Source organism: Zootoca vivipara, chromosome 11, assembly GCF_965207765.1.
Source record: "Zootoca vivipara chromosome 11, rZooViv2.hap1.1, whole genome shotgun sequence".
Taxonomy (NCBI): Eukaryota; Metazoa; Chordata; class Lepidosauria; order Squamata; family Lacertidae; genus Zootoca; species Zootoca vivipara.
Window position 1 is genome coordinate 11,908,226 of NC_142594.1, and position 14,385 is coordinate 11,922,610.

At 43.4% G+C, this 14,385-nt stretch overlaps 1 protein-coding gene across 3 annotated transcripts in view; it reads right to left on the minus strand.

Annotated features, from left to right (window-relative positions):
- Positions 1–14,385, minus strand: part of FYCO1 (FYVE and coiled-coil domain autophagy adaptor 1) — a 42,918-nt gene that overhangs the window by 22,451 nt on the left and 6,082 nt on the right. For all 3 annotated transcript variants that reach the window (XM_035129115.3, XM_035129111.3, XM_035129113.3), the window contains exons 4-11: positions 14,208–14,333; positions 11,005–11,111; positions 9,000–9,143; positions 8,270–8,363; positions 5,257–7,887; positions 3,665–3,757; positions 2,635–2,753; positions 2,083–2,250 (exon numbers count right to left, since the gene is read on the minus strand). In XM_035129115.3, coding sequence (XP_034985006.2) covers positions 2,083–2,250; positions 2,635–2,753; positions 3,665–3,757; positions 5,257–7,887; positions 8,270–8,363; positions 9,000–9,143; positions 11,005–11,111; positions 14,208–14,333 — 3,482 coding nt within the window. The remainder of the gene's footprint in view (positions 1–2,082; positions 2,251–2,634; positions 2,754–3,664; positions 3,758–5,256; positions 7,888–8,269; positions 8,364–8,999; positions 9,144–11,004; positions 11,112–14,207; positions 14,334–14,385) is intronic.

Here is a 14,385-nt window from a genome sequence, read left to right on the forward strand (position 1 = left end):
AGCCGGCGTTTGTCCACAGACAGCTTTCCGGGTCATGCGGCCAACATTACTAAACTGCTTCTGGCGCAACGGGACACCGTGACGGAAACCAGAGTGCACGGAAACGCCGTTTCCCTTCCCGCCACACCTATTTATCTACTTGCACTGGCATGCTTTCGAACTGCTAGGTTGGCAGGAGCTGGGACAGAGCTGGGACGGAGCTCACTCCGTCATGTGGATTCGAACCACCAACCTTCCGATTAGCAAGCCCAAGGGGCTCAGTGGTTTAGACCACAGCTCCACCTGTGTCACCTTTTCCTTCCATATTAAGGATTGCACAAATGCAATTAACTTGCACTGTTTTTGTGCAGCCATAGAGAAGCTTGAGCAGCCTTAGGACCATGGGGAGTGGAAAGGGGACATTTAACTATCCTTCCCTGCGACAACCCCTCTCTGAAGCTGCTCTTCACATTTTGAGGGGAGCACCCATTGTTGCTAAGGGAAGCTTGCCCTGAAATGCAAACAGCAGCTTTGGAGAGCAGATCTTCACTGGATTTTGCCAGGAAACTGAAGTAGTAGCTTGCATGAAAGTAGGCAATTTATGTTTGTTTCCTGAGTTAGTTTCACCTTTGATATTAATGGAGAAATGATGAAGAAATGAGTACATGTATTTTTCCCCCTTCCACTGGAGTAAACAGGGGCACTGGAAGTGTGGCAGCTTCTATTGCCTGCAGAGGATCACGGGATTAGAGACACTGGTTGGTCTAATTACAGGTAGGTAGCCGTGTTGGTCTGGATCGAAGTAAAATTAAAAAAATTCCTTCAGTAGCACCTTAAAGACCAACTAAGTTTTTATTTTGGTATGAGCTTTCGTGTGCATGCACACTTCTTCAGATACAGTGAAATGGAAGTTTCCAGGCACTTCACAGGGCATTGATGTGAACGAGGAGCTCCATGCAAATAATCCATTAGCATCTGACAAGAGCGGGGTAAGCCCCTGCTGCACAATATTCTACGCTCACACTGGAACCACATGGAGCTTTGGTTTTTAAAATTCTATATCAAAAAATACCGTACTAAATCAAAAAGAGAGAGAGAGAGAGATTTCAATCAACAGGTGACCACAGGTTGGGACCTGAGCGCCACCTTGTGGTTTAAAGACAAAACTGCTGCTTTCAATTTGCCTTTAAAAAAAAGTCCTTCCCACCATTGGAACTCAGTTTCAATTCTGACAAGCCAAGGAAGGGGAAATCAGACATGGAACAGCAACAGCCAATGGGACACACAAAGATTCTCTCTGCTAACAGGAAAGCAGATGGCCTGAAGGGTTTTTGGATCCCCTAACAGCTGCCTTCGACCACACAGTGGTGCCAACCCCCCAATGAGGGTGCAATCTGCAGTATCTTGAGAATACTTCCTATCAGTACTTCCTAACAGAGCTGCTGCCACCATGTCTCCAGAGCACCTAGGGCTCAAGTAACAACTCTGGCCTTTCTAAAGGTAGAACGGTATCATATCTGTATCTTTAACAGCCTTGGGGCTGCAAGGCATTACCCAGTAACAGCGTCTCCTGCCCTGCCAGGAACTGTTGTGATCCAGCAAGTGGGTCTTCATAGTGAGTTATGGAGAAGGTCAGAAGTTTGGACCACTGCAGACCCAAGGAGGCAAAGACCATTCCTAAATAACGTCTTACTTCCTTGGAGCTGTTGTTGAAGTATTACACTCGGGTAAGGGTTTGGAAAGGCCAGTATTCCACAAAAGACCATAATCATGATTATCCTAATATCCTAAACACCATTTGCTAGGGAGTAAACCCAACAGATTTTGCTTGTTTAGGCTTACACTGAATATGTTTTTCTTTAATACTGCTGTAAGGTAAAAAAGGTAAAGGACCCCTGGACGGTTAAGTCCAGTCAAAGGTGACTATGGGGTTGCGGCACTCATCTCGCTTTCAGGCCGAGGCAGTTGGCGATTGTCCACAGACAGCTTTCCGGGTCATGTGGCAAGCATGACTAAACTGCTTCTGACACAACGGGACACTATGACGGAAGACAGATATTTTCCCCATCCAGGTTAGAAATATTTAACGATAAAGCTACCAACCTGAGAAGCTCAATTAACCGTTCTTCAAGGAACTGCTTTGTTCTTGTCAGGTCATCGAGTTCAGCCAGTAATTTCCTTTCGTTGCTTTCTTGGTCTGCTCTGGTCTTGCTGAGTTTCTCGCAGTAGTCTTGAATTTGTTCATTTGCTTTGTCGACTTCCATTTGAGCCCTTAAATATATATATAAAATCTTTAACCGTTCCTGACTTCAGTCATTCCTCAATTAGTACTATTAGTACCCCCAAAAAGCTCAACAACTCTTGGCCGTCTCCCCCATTTTCTAAAATTGTAGTCCCCAAAAATAGGGATCGTGTTATACATGGGGGCGTGTTATATACAGAAAAATATGGAAGTATCCTCCCGTACTGAGGATTGTGAGGTTGAGGTTAAGCAACTTGCCTAAGGCCCACTGAGTGAGTTCAGGGCAAAAAGATTTAACTGAGAACTTTCTGATTTGTAGCTTAGCCTCTTATTGGTCACTATGCTACATCAGCTTCTTTGCAAGATTTAAAACTTTTTATATAAAAAAATAATATGATAAACAAAGTTTCCACCTTTTTAGGTCTTCTTTAAGCTGTGTCACCTCCTCATCTTTTTTTTGCCGGGCTGCTTTGTACTCTGTCACCAGATCCATGGTCAGGTCCAGTTCTGTGCACAGATTGCTTTTCACAGCCTAGGAAGATGGTTTTTTAAAAAGGTAAATAACAAAGAGATGTATAGAAGGCTTTTCAGATTCCATTCAAAATCTTTAATAAATTTGCTAACTGAGATCTGCATGGATGTGGTTGCAGGGTATATTCAAAGTGTTAACCTTTTGTTATCACCAAAGTCTTAATAGATTTTCTAAGAAGTAACAATTTTCCTGTATTTCCCCCAAATGGCTAGCAAAAGCTGTATCTGAGTAACCACAGCTCAGTAATCACCAACAGCAGAAGTAGAGATGCTGTGTAATCCAAGGGGTACAAGTAGAAACCAAACTAATGGACACCCTGTGATAGAGGTTCTCTGGCAGTTCATAAAGCAATTTTAAAAATACAATCAACACAATATAAAACAATAAAAACTATAACAATTCTTTTAAAAAAAACTTGTAAAAACATGTTGCTTTTTGCCCTTTTAGCTACAAGCTAGTGTAAAAAAAGTGTATAAAAAGAGTCAAAACAGAAAACACAAACTAAAGCTCAATGGGTTGAGTTTGGAAAGCTAAATTCCAGATGGCGATATTAGTGCTTGAGTCTCTAATTTTCCAGAGGGCAAAAGCAAATCAGCTGGACCCTGGGGTAGTGGCATTACGTGTACAGTGTGAGCTTTACTCGTAAGGAGATGATGTGCCAAGTTCTATGCAGCTTGAAAACAGGGTTCAAGGGCATATTATTTGTTTTAAATAAATATGTATGCAAGCACAGAACATGCTGGCTTGCATCTCTGGGTCTTGGCCATAGTTTCACCCCACCCACTTTTGCTGTATTCAGACTCCTGTCTGTTACGTGTTGGTGCATATTCACCATTGACGCACACTGTCAGCCTCGGAGAGAAGAGCGCTGCTTCAGTGAGTTTCTTATTTCAATCAGATCATGGACCAACCTGCAGTTCTTTGAGTGCTTCCTTTGCAACATGTGCTTGCTGGCTCTGCTCTTTGACTTCCTGCTTTAATTTTTCACATTCTTCATTGAGAGCCTGTCAGGACCCATAAAACACACATCAGCGTTGATTATTATTGTGTTTTTAAAGGAAGTTATCCACTTGTGTCAACAGAGTTACATAGTTCCTTCCTTTCTTAAAGCCACATGCTTTAATAAATCCGAGGTTAGCCATCACCCTTTTTAAGGGTTCAAAATAATGTGTGTGTTTTAGAGGGGGTGTCAAACTGAGTGGGAAGGTCTAAAGGTGGCTTCTAAGGATGCTCCGCTGAGTATGCTTTGATACCCAGGTCGCGATCAGGAACCCTGAGAAAACAAGGTTCTTGATAAAAGGGGAGGAGTTTAGGCAGATTCATCCAAATCATGCTGAGAAGTCCTTTCCAGGCCTTCAAGCTAAATGTGCAAACACCAGGAGTGGAGGTTATGGTTACCAGATTTTTTTTCAAGGAATCAGGGGAAACTTTTTAAAAAAGAGAAATTTCATGCTTTATTATTTTCGGAAAGGGTTGCCCAGAGTTCTCGACCTTTTTAAAGGGGGGAACCCCAAAGTTGTCGGATGCGCACCTCGACACAAGACAGGAGGAGAAGCCCATCTACAAACACACAAACGCCAAGGCACTGGCTGGTCTTGGGAAAACACACACAAGGCACCGGCTTCCCATAACTGGGAGACTGCTGGAGGGCAATTGCAGTCTCTATGGAGATTTAACTGGCGGTGGTGGTGTCTCGTTACCAGAGGTGGACAAACAGCGAGTTCGGGGCGAGAGTTGATTGAGGAAGCGAACCAGAAAGAAGCTCTTTGGCTCGTACCTCGGTTTAAATAGCCTCCCCCCCCCAGCCAGTGGATTGGCTGGCTGCAACTTTGACGTGGCCGGGACCTCTGGTGCTGCTCACTGCCATGGCACCCACCATGCTGCCTCGCCAGAAGTCCCCAGGCATAAATCCGGGGACATTAATTAAAATCCGGGGACATTCCGGGGACAGATTTTGTCCAGGGACAGATTGGTGAATCCGGGGACTGTCCCCGGGAACTGGGGACATCTGGCAACCCTATACTAGGTGAGATAAGCATTCCTCCTCCCCACTTTTCTACATACTTCAGGCCCAGTCGCTGTGCCAACTTGCAACTGGCACAGGGATTGGGCCCAATCTGCCGACCACCCCAAATTTAACTGCTGTGAGTGGCCAGGCTACAGATGCCGCAGTAGCTCTGCCATTCTACAGAGCCTGGGTGGTGGCAGCGACAAATTTGGATTGCAAGTTTTCAGTGCTTTTAATTCTTCATTTGAAGAGGATTCTCGTAAACATGACATTATAATGCAACCACTACACAGGTCTAATCAGAAGTGCTTCTGAAATCAACAGGATGCATTCTCAGGCAAGTGTGTTGTTGTTGTTTAGTCGTTTAGTCGTGTCCGACTCTTCATGACCCCATGGACCAAAGCACGCCAGGCACTCCTGTGTGTACAGGGTCTTGCCAGGCAAGTGTGTACAGGGTCTTATTTTAGCAATGAGGACTTATTTACATTAATTTACCTTAAGTTTTGTTTGGTGGTTTATGATTTCTGTGCTCAGTTGAAATTTGACTGCAGACAACTCCTCTTTGCTGGTCTCTTGCAGCTTCTGGTGATGCTTCTCTGCCATCTCCAGCTGAGTTTGCAGGCTAGGGAGAGCTGCTGTGCAAACCCTAGACTCTTCCAGTTTGCTTTCCAATTCTTGTTTCTCCTGAGTTAGTCTTGAGAGATCAAGCTGCAGCTTCTCACGTTCTCTGGTGGCTTCATCCTTGGCAGTTCTGAGTTCCTCCATGAGCCGGGACAGCTTCTCTTCTGCTTCTGCCTTTTCAGATGTCAGACTGCAGATCTGAATGCCAAGCTCAGCCATGTCCGTGTTAGTCCTGTGGAGGAGGTCTTTGACCTCCACGTTTTCTACATTAACTGCTTCCAAATACTGCTTGGCCTTGGACAACTCCTCCGTGAGGTTCAGCATGTTCTTCTCCAGCTCCACCTTCTCCAGGGCTTCCTGGTCCCTCTTCTTTTGCAGCACTTCCTCTCGTTGGCGACACCGAAGCATTTCCTCCACATGCTTTCTGTTGAGGACTTCACCTTGCTCTTTCAGTTCCTGGGCCAGGGTCTTTTGCTCGCTCAGAACAGCCCTTCCAACATCCAACTCTTCTTGCAGCTTCTGCTGCTCTGCTGCTGCTTGTCGAAGTTTGGCTTGAAGGTCCACCATGTCCTCCTGAAGTCTCAACACCTCTGCCTGGTTGAGACGCAACTGTTCCTCCGAAAGGGCCAGCCTTGAGGCCAGATCTTTGGCTTCTCTCTCCTGACAAGACACCTGTTCCAACTGGGTGTTCTCCACAGAAGCCTTCTCAGAAACAAGGGATTCAATCAGTTTTGTCTGATGGAGGCAAGTTTTTTCTGCGTTTGCCTTTTCGGCCTCCAGGGCTTCCATCTTTTTCCTGCACCTCTCTGACTGTCCTTGTAGCTCCTTGCACTGGCTCTCCAAGTCTTGTAATGCTTCCTCTTTCTCTCTGAGCTGCAACTTCAGAGATCCTTCATATTCCCTTGAGGAGGACAGGCTCTTTTCCACCTGCAGGCCATGCTCTTTGGTGCTCTGGAGCTCTACTTGCAGCGCACTTAAGGACTCTTTGGCAGCTTTTTCACTTTTTTTCAGTTCTTGGTAATCAGCCTGCAAGGCATCCAGCTTTTCTCCCAGAACTTGGTTTTGCCTCGTGGCATTCTGCAGGTTTTCATCCAGTAGCTTGTTCTGTCCCCGGAGTTTCTTCTCCTTTTCATCCACGGACACTACAGAATCTTCAATCTGGCTTTGGAGCTGTTTCTCAGAGGCTCTCAGTCTGGCAACCTCAGCCTCCAGAGAAGATTGAGAAGCATCCAACTCTCTTCGCTTCGCTTCTAGCTTCTGATTGGTTTGCTGCAGCTTTGCATTCTGAGACTTGAGCTTCTCGTTTCCTTCAGAGATCATTCTCAGCGAGGAGCTTTGCTCTGTGGCCTGCTCCTCCAATCTTTCTTTTGTCTTCCTAAGATGCTCTCTTTCAGAAATAAGTTCTCTCTTTTGCTCTTCTAAGCTCTTCACTGTTTGACTTAGTTTTGAAAGCTGGCTTTCCCTAACCTCAAGTTGCTCCATCGTGTTTTTTACTTCTTCTTCCATTGTTGTTTTTGTAAGCGTGACCAAACCCTCAAGTTTTGTCTTCTCTTTCTTTTCCTCTTCAAGGCTTTTTTCCAGGGATTTTATGGAATCCAACGAACCTTTCAACTGGATTTGAAGATCAGCCATCTCATTGCCCTTTGCTGTTAATGCCTTCTGAAGGTCCGCCATTTCAGTTGCCATGGTTTCCAGATCACCACAAAGTTTTTCAGATTCTTCCTTGGAGTTGACAGTGAGGCTCCTCAGTTTCGATTCAAACTCTTTCTGTGCCTCCTCCTTTAACTGGAGTTGCTCTTCCATGATCTTAAGCAGAGAAAGGTGTTTATTATTTAGCTTCTCAGCATTGGCCTTTGCCTCTTCCACTTCATGAAGCTTCTTCAGCAAATCCTCAATCTTCAGTGCAGACTCAAACTGACTGTTGGCTTGTTGTGCCTTTTCATTCGTTAGAGCAGTGGCTTTGGCTATAAGCTCTTCATTCTTCTGCTCTCCCGACTGCAATTTGGCCAGAAGCTCACCGATATGGACATCCTTCGTGGACACCAAAGCCCTTGCAGCTTCCAGCTCTTGGTTCAAGAGAAGAAGCTTTGAGTCAGAATCCTTTTTCCCGGACTCCAGTTCCTCCAGCCTTGCACTGTATTCTTCTTGCTTCTTGACAGCATTCAGTTCTAACGTCTGCAGGCACTTCTGCAGGTCCTGAACGGTGTCCTGAGTGCAGTGGGAGATCTCATGCTGTTTCTCTACCTCCCCCAGCATTTTCGTTAGCCTGGAGTTCTCCTCGCTAATATTCCTGCTCTTTTCTCTTTCTGTTTGCACTTGCTGCTTCTCAAAGCTGATGGCCGCCTGGAGCTCCTGGTTTTCCTTTTCTAGATGCTGGATCCGATCCTGCAGTTCTTTCTGCCGCAGTTCTGCCTGGTCCAGCTCCACGTGTAGCTCATCAAGGCCCTCAAGGGGCTCAGCAGTTAAAAAGCTATTCCCATTGGGGCTGGAGGGGATCTCTTGGGTCTAAGAAAATCAGAAGAAAAATGGTTTTAGTTAGAAGAAGAGATGCCTCTTTGGTATATAGTATATTCAGCATTTGGAATCCACCTCAGATTAGTACAAAGAAGCCCCTGGCTGGGAAATCATCACAATATACAATTAAACCAGACCAGCAGGGCTGTTATTTGCATCAAGTTACAATGGCATGCAGCTAAATGAGGAACACAAAGTGAATACAGATAAGCAGGAGACTCAGGTGACCAATTAGAACAATAACATCAAGTGGATTCTACCGTAATTTCCCCTTCTTATGTTCAGTCTAATGGTAAGGGGTCATTACACAGTAGCACTATTGCTGCTCTTATAAGGAAATGTTGCACATGCAGTCATTTGTCAATGTAATTACCTGTAAATAGCTGCTCACCAAACTACTCATGCTTGAAGTGCGGCTTGGAGGCCTCCACTGGTAAGCTGAGGAGCCAAAGGAAGGCAATGTTCTCCTGCAAATGGAAGAGGGTTTAAATTATACCCCATGTACACAGAGCTATTTATAATGCTTATGAACTATGACCATACACTGCAAATGGCAACCAAGAGGGACATGGTATCTCTTCCACTGGATAAAATAAATTATTGTCAGCATAATTAAGCTTGAACAGATTTGCTATCTATTAATAAAAGGGGGGGAAATGATAGGGAAAATGTGTTGTGACCTTTATTTCCATTAAGAGGGATTTATTCACTGCCCAGCAAGCTCCTCAGAATTAATGCACCTCTTATTCAATTGTCACAAGTCAGATGACATGAGCAGAAGATGCTCTCTCGCTGCAAGAGCTGGATGCAACACACCCAGTTGTATAAATTAAAAAGAGTGTTGTTGCTAATTTAGTCATTAGGTCTAGAAGCAAATCTGTTTTCTGCTGTCCTTCTGGTGGTCTAATCTGACATGACACATTAGAAGGACTTCATAGAACATTGATGAGGCAGCAAGGGGATCAGTATAACCACCACAGTGAAGTTTCATCTGACCCACGATTCAAATACTGAAGTTTTAATATGTTCTAAAGTCCCAGAATGTTTTATTAAGGCATACAAATTATAGAAATGCTTCCACCTTAACAGCTGGTTTAAATTACCTGGCAAATGTGGGCCATGCCGAGTCTAAGTCATAGCCTCTAGACACCAGATCAAACTGAACCTCTGTGAGTTCGTAAAGGTGACCGACAATATCAGAACTCATTTTTGAATTCAGGAAGGGACTTCTTGCATAGTACCAGTCACTAAAGAAACAAGGATTGCATAAGTAAGCAGAAGCTCATATCAATAATCCTCAACAAGCTGCAAGAGAATATAAGGACTACTGCATTGTTGATTATGTATTTCCCCCAAATGCTGCATGGTTCCATTTTCATCACAGCTGTTCTACCACAAATGAAAGAGCTGCTCCACAGGGAATCCTTGCATGAGTACAGAGCATACAATTCTACAAAACGAGTTGAAACTAAGTCCCAGTGAAAAGGATGGAGGAGACTTCAGGTGAAATCCTAACATTCTGTTGGCTCCCACTGACAAGGATCCTACCAGCGAGTCACCCTCCTGCACACCTGGAAGCTGGCAGGAGATCAACCAAGCCAGGACCCATCACAGGGTTAATGGAAGACATTTAGACTGTATGCAGCACAAAGGTAACTACTACACACTTGCTTGCACGTCCCACATATTTCACATACTCTGTTTACTTCATTTCCCGGGGTGACATTTAGGGAACACAGAGACAGTCTTTTTCCCTAGCATCCCACAGCAATATTTGAGAGGTATCAATATCCTTTTCAGTATTGACATCTTTAGTTACTAGGGCAGGCATCCTCAACCTTGGCCCTCCAGATGTTTTGAGATTACAATTCCCATCATCCCAGACCACTGGTCCTGCTAGCTAGGGATCATGGGAGTTGAAGGGCAAAAACATCTGGAGGGCTGAGGCTGAGGTACTAGGGGCTATAAAAATGTACTGTACTAGGGGCTATAAAAATGTAACCACAACAGATGTTTGAAAGGACATTTCACCGTTGCAAAGTAATATTGAATGTGTCCAAGATCAGCTTTTTTAAAACTAGATGCAAATTTTACCCTCCCCCCATTAAGAAATACCTCTCCAATGACACACTCACAGCAAAAACGATGCCTCAGTCTGTGCAATATGAAAACAACTAACAACTCTCAGTCAATTAACTGGCAAGTCAGAGTCATTAATTTAAACTGGGAAGCACATTAAAAAACAAACAAACAAATTGTTATCTGGTTTTAATGGCACTTGCTGCCCACTTGCTGCAATACATCACCAAAAAAGGAACACCCCTTTTAGTTTGAAAGTATTGTTCTGTATACAAATTAATTAAATACATAAATTAATCAGCTGGGTGAAGCTCAGATTTTTTTTAAAGCAGGAGGCTATTCTAAAATGGATAGCGTCATGAGGTTTGTTTACTTTTGCAAGTTGTGATGATGGCCAGCAGCTTAAATAGCTCTAAAGGGGGGGGGAGGGTAGACAAATTCATGAAGGACTAAGCTATCAATGCCCATTTGTCACGACGGCTGTACACTCCCTCGAGCATCAGAGGCAGCCTACCTCTGAACACCAATCGCTGAGGACTACAGGCATGAGGCTCTGCCACTGGGGGACACAGAACCCTGGACTAGATAGGGAGTCAGATCCAGAAGGGTTTGTGTTATGTTAGAGACAATTTCATCTAGTTCACGATGGCTTCATCGTGCACTTGAAGTAGTAGGTGTTGACCTCCAAAGTTTGTAGCATTTTAGAGACTTTATGTCATTTTCTAAAGCAGGCATTCAGAGGAATAAAGTTATTCTCACATCGGTAATCACTGCTACAATAAAACGGATAACCAAATGATTTTCTCAGAAAAGTCCCTGGGCACTGGCCAATTATAACCACACACTTGGTGGTTCCTGTTAATGGTTCACCACTTCCCATTCCCACCGTTGCAATTCCCATTTCCTCTTTTCACCTTCTCGGTTTTCTTAGCAGAATGCAAAGCTACTAATAGAGACAGTTGTTATAAAACCGCTGTACCATTTGGTACATATTCTATAAATGTTGAACAAAACAACTGCAACATTTACCTTGTTACTTTGGTATTCATAAAACACTGCTGCAAAGTGTCTGCAAGCCTTTGGTGCACTAAGGAGTAACGGATAAATGCCCTGCCCTTACCAAGGGATGTTCTCAGCTGGGGGTGGAAAAGACAATCACAGAAAAATCTGATTATTATGACATAATGATCAATAATAATAATGATTATGATGATGATACGCCGGGCTCAGAGCGGCTCAGAGCGGCTAACATCATATAAATAATACAATATGCATAAAACAAGCAATTAATCGATTAAAATGCATCCCAAAATTAATTCAAATAAGTTAAAGTTAAAACTGGACAAATGACAATCCTCAAGTTAAAATTGAAAGCGGTTAATACTCGCCAGGACTAACTGTTTCCACTGATATTATAAGGACCTGTGAGTGGGCTGGGAAATCTCCTTTGTCAAGTCAGACTGAACCCTGACCAAAGGCCTGGCAGAACAGCTCTGTCTTGCAGGCCCTGTGTAAGGATGTCAAATCTCGCAGGTCTCTTGTGAGACAGCGTTCCACCAGGCCGGGGCCACATTCTACCCAGCCAGTGTTTAACATTAAAAACCAGAAGTCAGCAAGGACATCTCTGGTTTTACATTGATAGGGCCGGAGTTGTTAGACAATCACTAACCTTATGTTAGGTCCCTATTTTTTTTTTTTTGCAAGCATCTCAATTCAATAATTATTTTGGGTTTTCTCATCATGCTGAAAAATATGCAGGGGCCCTTTTTACTGTCTTTATGGATCAAAAGGCAGCTTCCAAGTTCTCCAGGGTTAAGCTATGGCAGAACCGGACAACATTCCTGCTGATGATAAAAGACTTCTATCTCATGAAGGTTTGCATAGTAAGTCTTTTACAGATTAGATGTGGCAATCACGGACAGCTCACCCAGGATATCCTCATGTCAAAGGGAGTTAAGAAAAGCTCCTTAATCTGTTCTTAAATGAACTTGAAAATGTCTCAAATGACCAAAACTAAGCAATAGAAAAGCTTGTATTCTACTTTATACCAATGATGCTGTTATTCTTTCCACTCCAGATCTGGGATAAGGCAGCTGTTGTCTTAATTTTTCATCTTATTGCAAGCTCAATTGTCCAGACAATAAAAGATTTTCATATTTTAAAAGAGGTTTTCGCAGTGTAGTTGGGTGCTAAATCACTAAATTATAGATTAAAATTTCCACTATTTGGGGGTGGTATTCTTGGGCTACACGCCCTTGCTTCTTAGGAAGCTTCAGTCAGTCATTCTACTACTGTATGTAGTTTCTTTTACACCAAAAGGGGTCAGTATATTCCTGAAGCTATTCATTGTCAGTGCTCATATAGCAGCTGCGAAAAAGAGCTGAGAAGGGAGTGTCATCAAATTTAAAATGCAATCAAGCTATTTTTTCATGTGTTTCTTTACATCTACCAAGTTATATTATTGGAAGCAGGGCAGTGCCCTCATGAGAGCTTGGTTAGCAGTCTTAAAGCTTTGGCTTAAGATCTTTAAGATGGTAGCAAGGCCTGCCTAAGTATTTACCTGAGAACAGCCATTGTAGACAAAGCCTGTTGCCTCAAAAGCTTGTTGCACTGAACTGCGGCACACTATTCCCTTCTTCAAATGTGATTTTATTCTGCATTAGCCTCAGTAAATAAAAGCCTCTGGGGTGTTTCCTTACAACACCTTTTGGCTCACTCATGTGCAACCTGCTTCCCTTGCTCCTTGGGTATTTCTTATGCCAGTAGCGGAGCATAATATAATGGCCGGGGGTGCGCAGCCTCTCTCCGCTACCAGGTTGGGCTTGACCTAGGAGTGGAGCTGCAGCTGGCAGCACTGGGCTGCCATGCAAGAAAGCTGTCTCTGCAGCTCCCTCGTGCACCTGAGCCAGGCTCTGATGATGGAGGCTGTTGTGGAAGCGCCTGATCGCAGACTCTCAAAAAAATAAAATAAATGTGCCATGCCCCCCCAGCCCCCCCATGCTACGCCACTGTCTTATGATGCTCCTTTTCAATTAGCTGCTTACTTTAAGGATCTGTATGTCGCCACTGGCCTTTTACTCTGGCCAGATTTAAAGTGTTGCCATCTCAAATGCTTTGCAGTAGATTTGCTGGTGTTCCCCTGTCCTAAGAGAGATGGAACCTGTGTAATGTTTATTTATGTTCTATAATTTCTATGCTAGAGCTTGTCAGCAAATGCCTGACTCGGCTTGCCAAACGACGAGGAAGGTCAGCTTAATTTAATGTTGAATATCTGCTGGGAGAGAAAATCTCATGGGCGTCATTGATAGGGACCAAATTTATATTGGTGGCAATAAGAATAAGGGGGCAATTGAGCACCTGAGACTGAAATAATGATTTCCAGGGTCTTACCTGAGGTTATTTGTTATTTTGCACATAACTGAGCTGTTACACTCCTCCTGTGGTATTTTGTAAAGCACCAAGCACACAGATAGAACTATACAAACATTAAGTACCTCCCCCCTCCCATGTTGACTGTCAGTTGCACCCCTCAATTTTTGCAGACCTTGAAGCTTCCTTAGAACCAGTTGCCCTTTATTCTTTGGAGACGTTTACTTTTGAACCAGGGACTACAGTGAACACTCAAAAGTTGTCAGCCCGTATGATTTTATTAACAGCTATGAAAGATGTATTGGGAAGATTCGAAACCAGGAAGATAAAGTATTTTCGAAAGACTGAAGTAAATTTGTAATTTATTTAAAAGACCACTTTTGAACAGTTAAAATCTTTGGCAGGGATGTAAAGGCATTTGTAATGTGGAATTTAATTTTGTGGTAATTATGGTTATATAATAGACAGATAAGGGTAAAAGATGCAGTAAATTTACAGTAATCTTAAAGATGGAACCCATGGATGGAGGGAGGGAAGGAGGTCTAAGGGTTCGAAAGAACTCTGTATCTTAATGTTGGAAATCGTTTTGTTTTATATGTATAAAATCTTTTCAAAACTTCAATAAAGAAAATAATATATATGAGAGATGAAATAGCCCTAGAGCACCATACCACAAGTACTGAAATATCCTGTGCAAAAGGACGGATCTTCAGGAATTGGTGGAAAGCTTCATATTAGGGAGCCTAGATAACAGTACCACTGGCATATACAGCTTCTGCTCCAGCAGCACCTATCCAAGTTAGACTGGCCTGTCAGAACATTATGCTGCACAGCCCTATGACAGATCCATGCACTTCACTTACTTCTGAAATAGATTTCACAAAGCGTATTCCATCATTGGCTCCTTTAACCTTTGCCAGACAGTCGCAGAAATAATCCCAGTAGTCTTTCCGATTTCCCAGTAAGCTGGACTTTTCTTTCTGGTCAAACTTTGGAAGAGAAAAGGGGAAAGTGTAACTTCAAATGGATGATTTGTAAAAA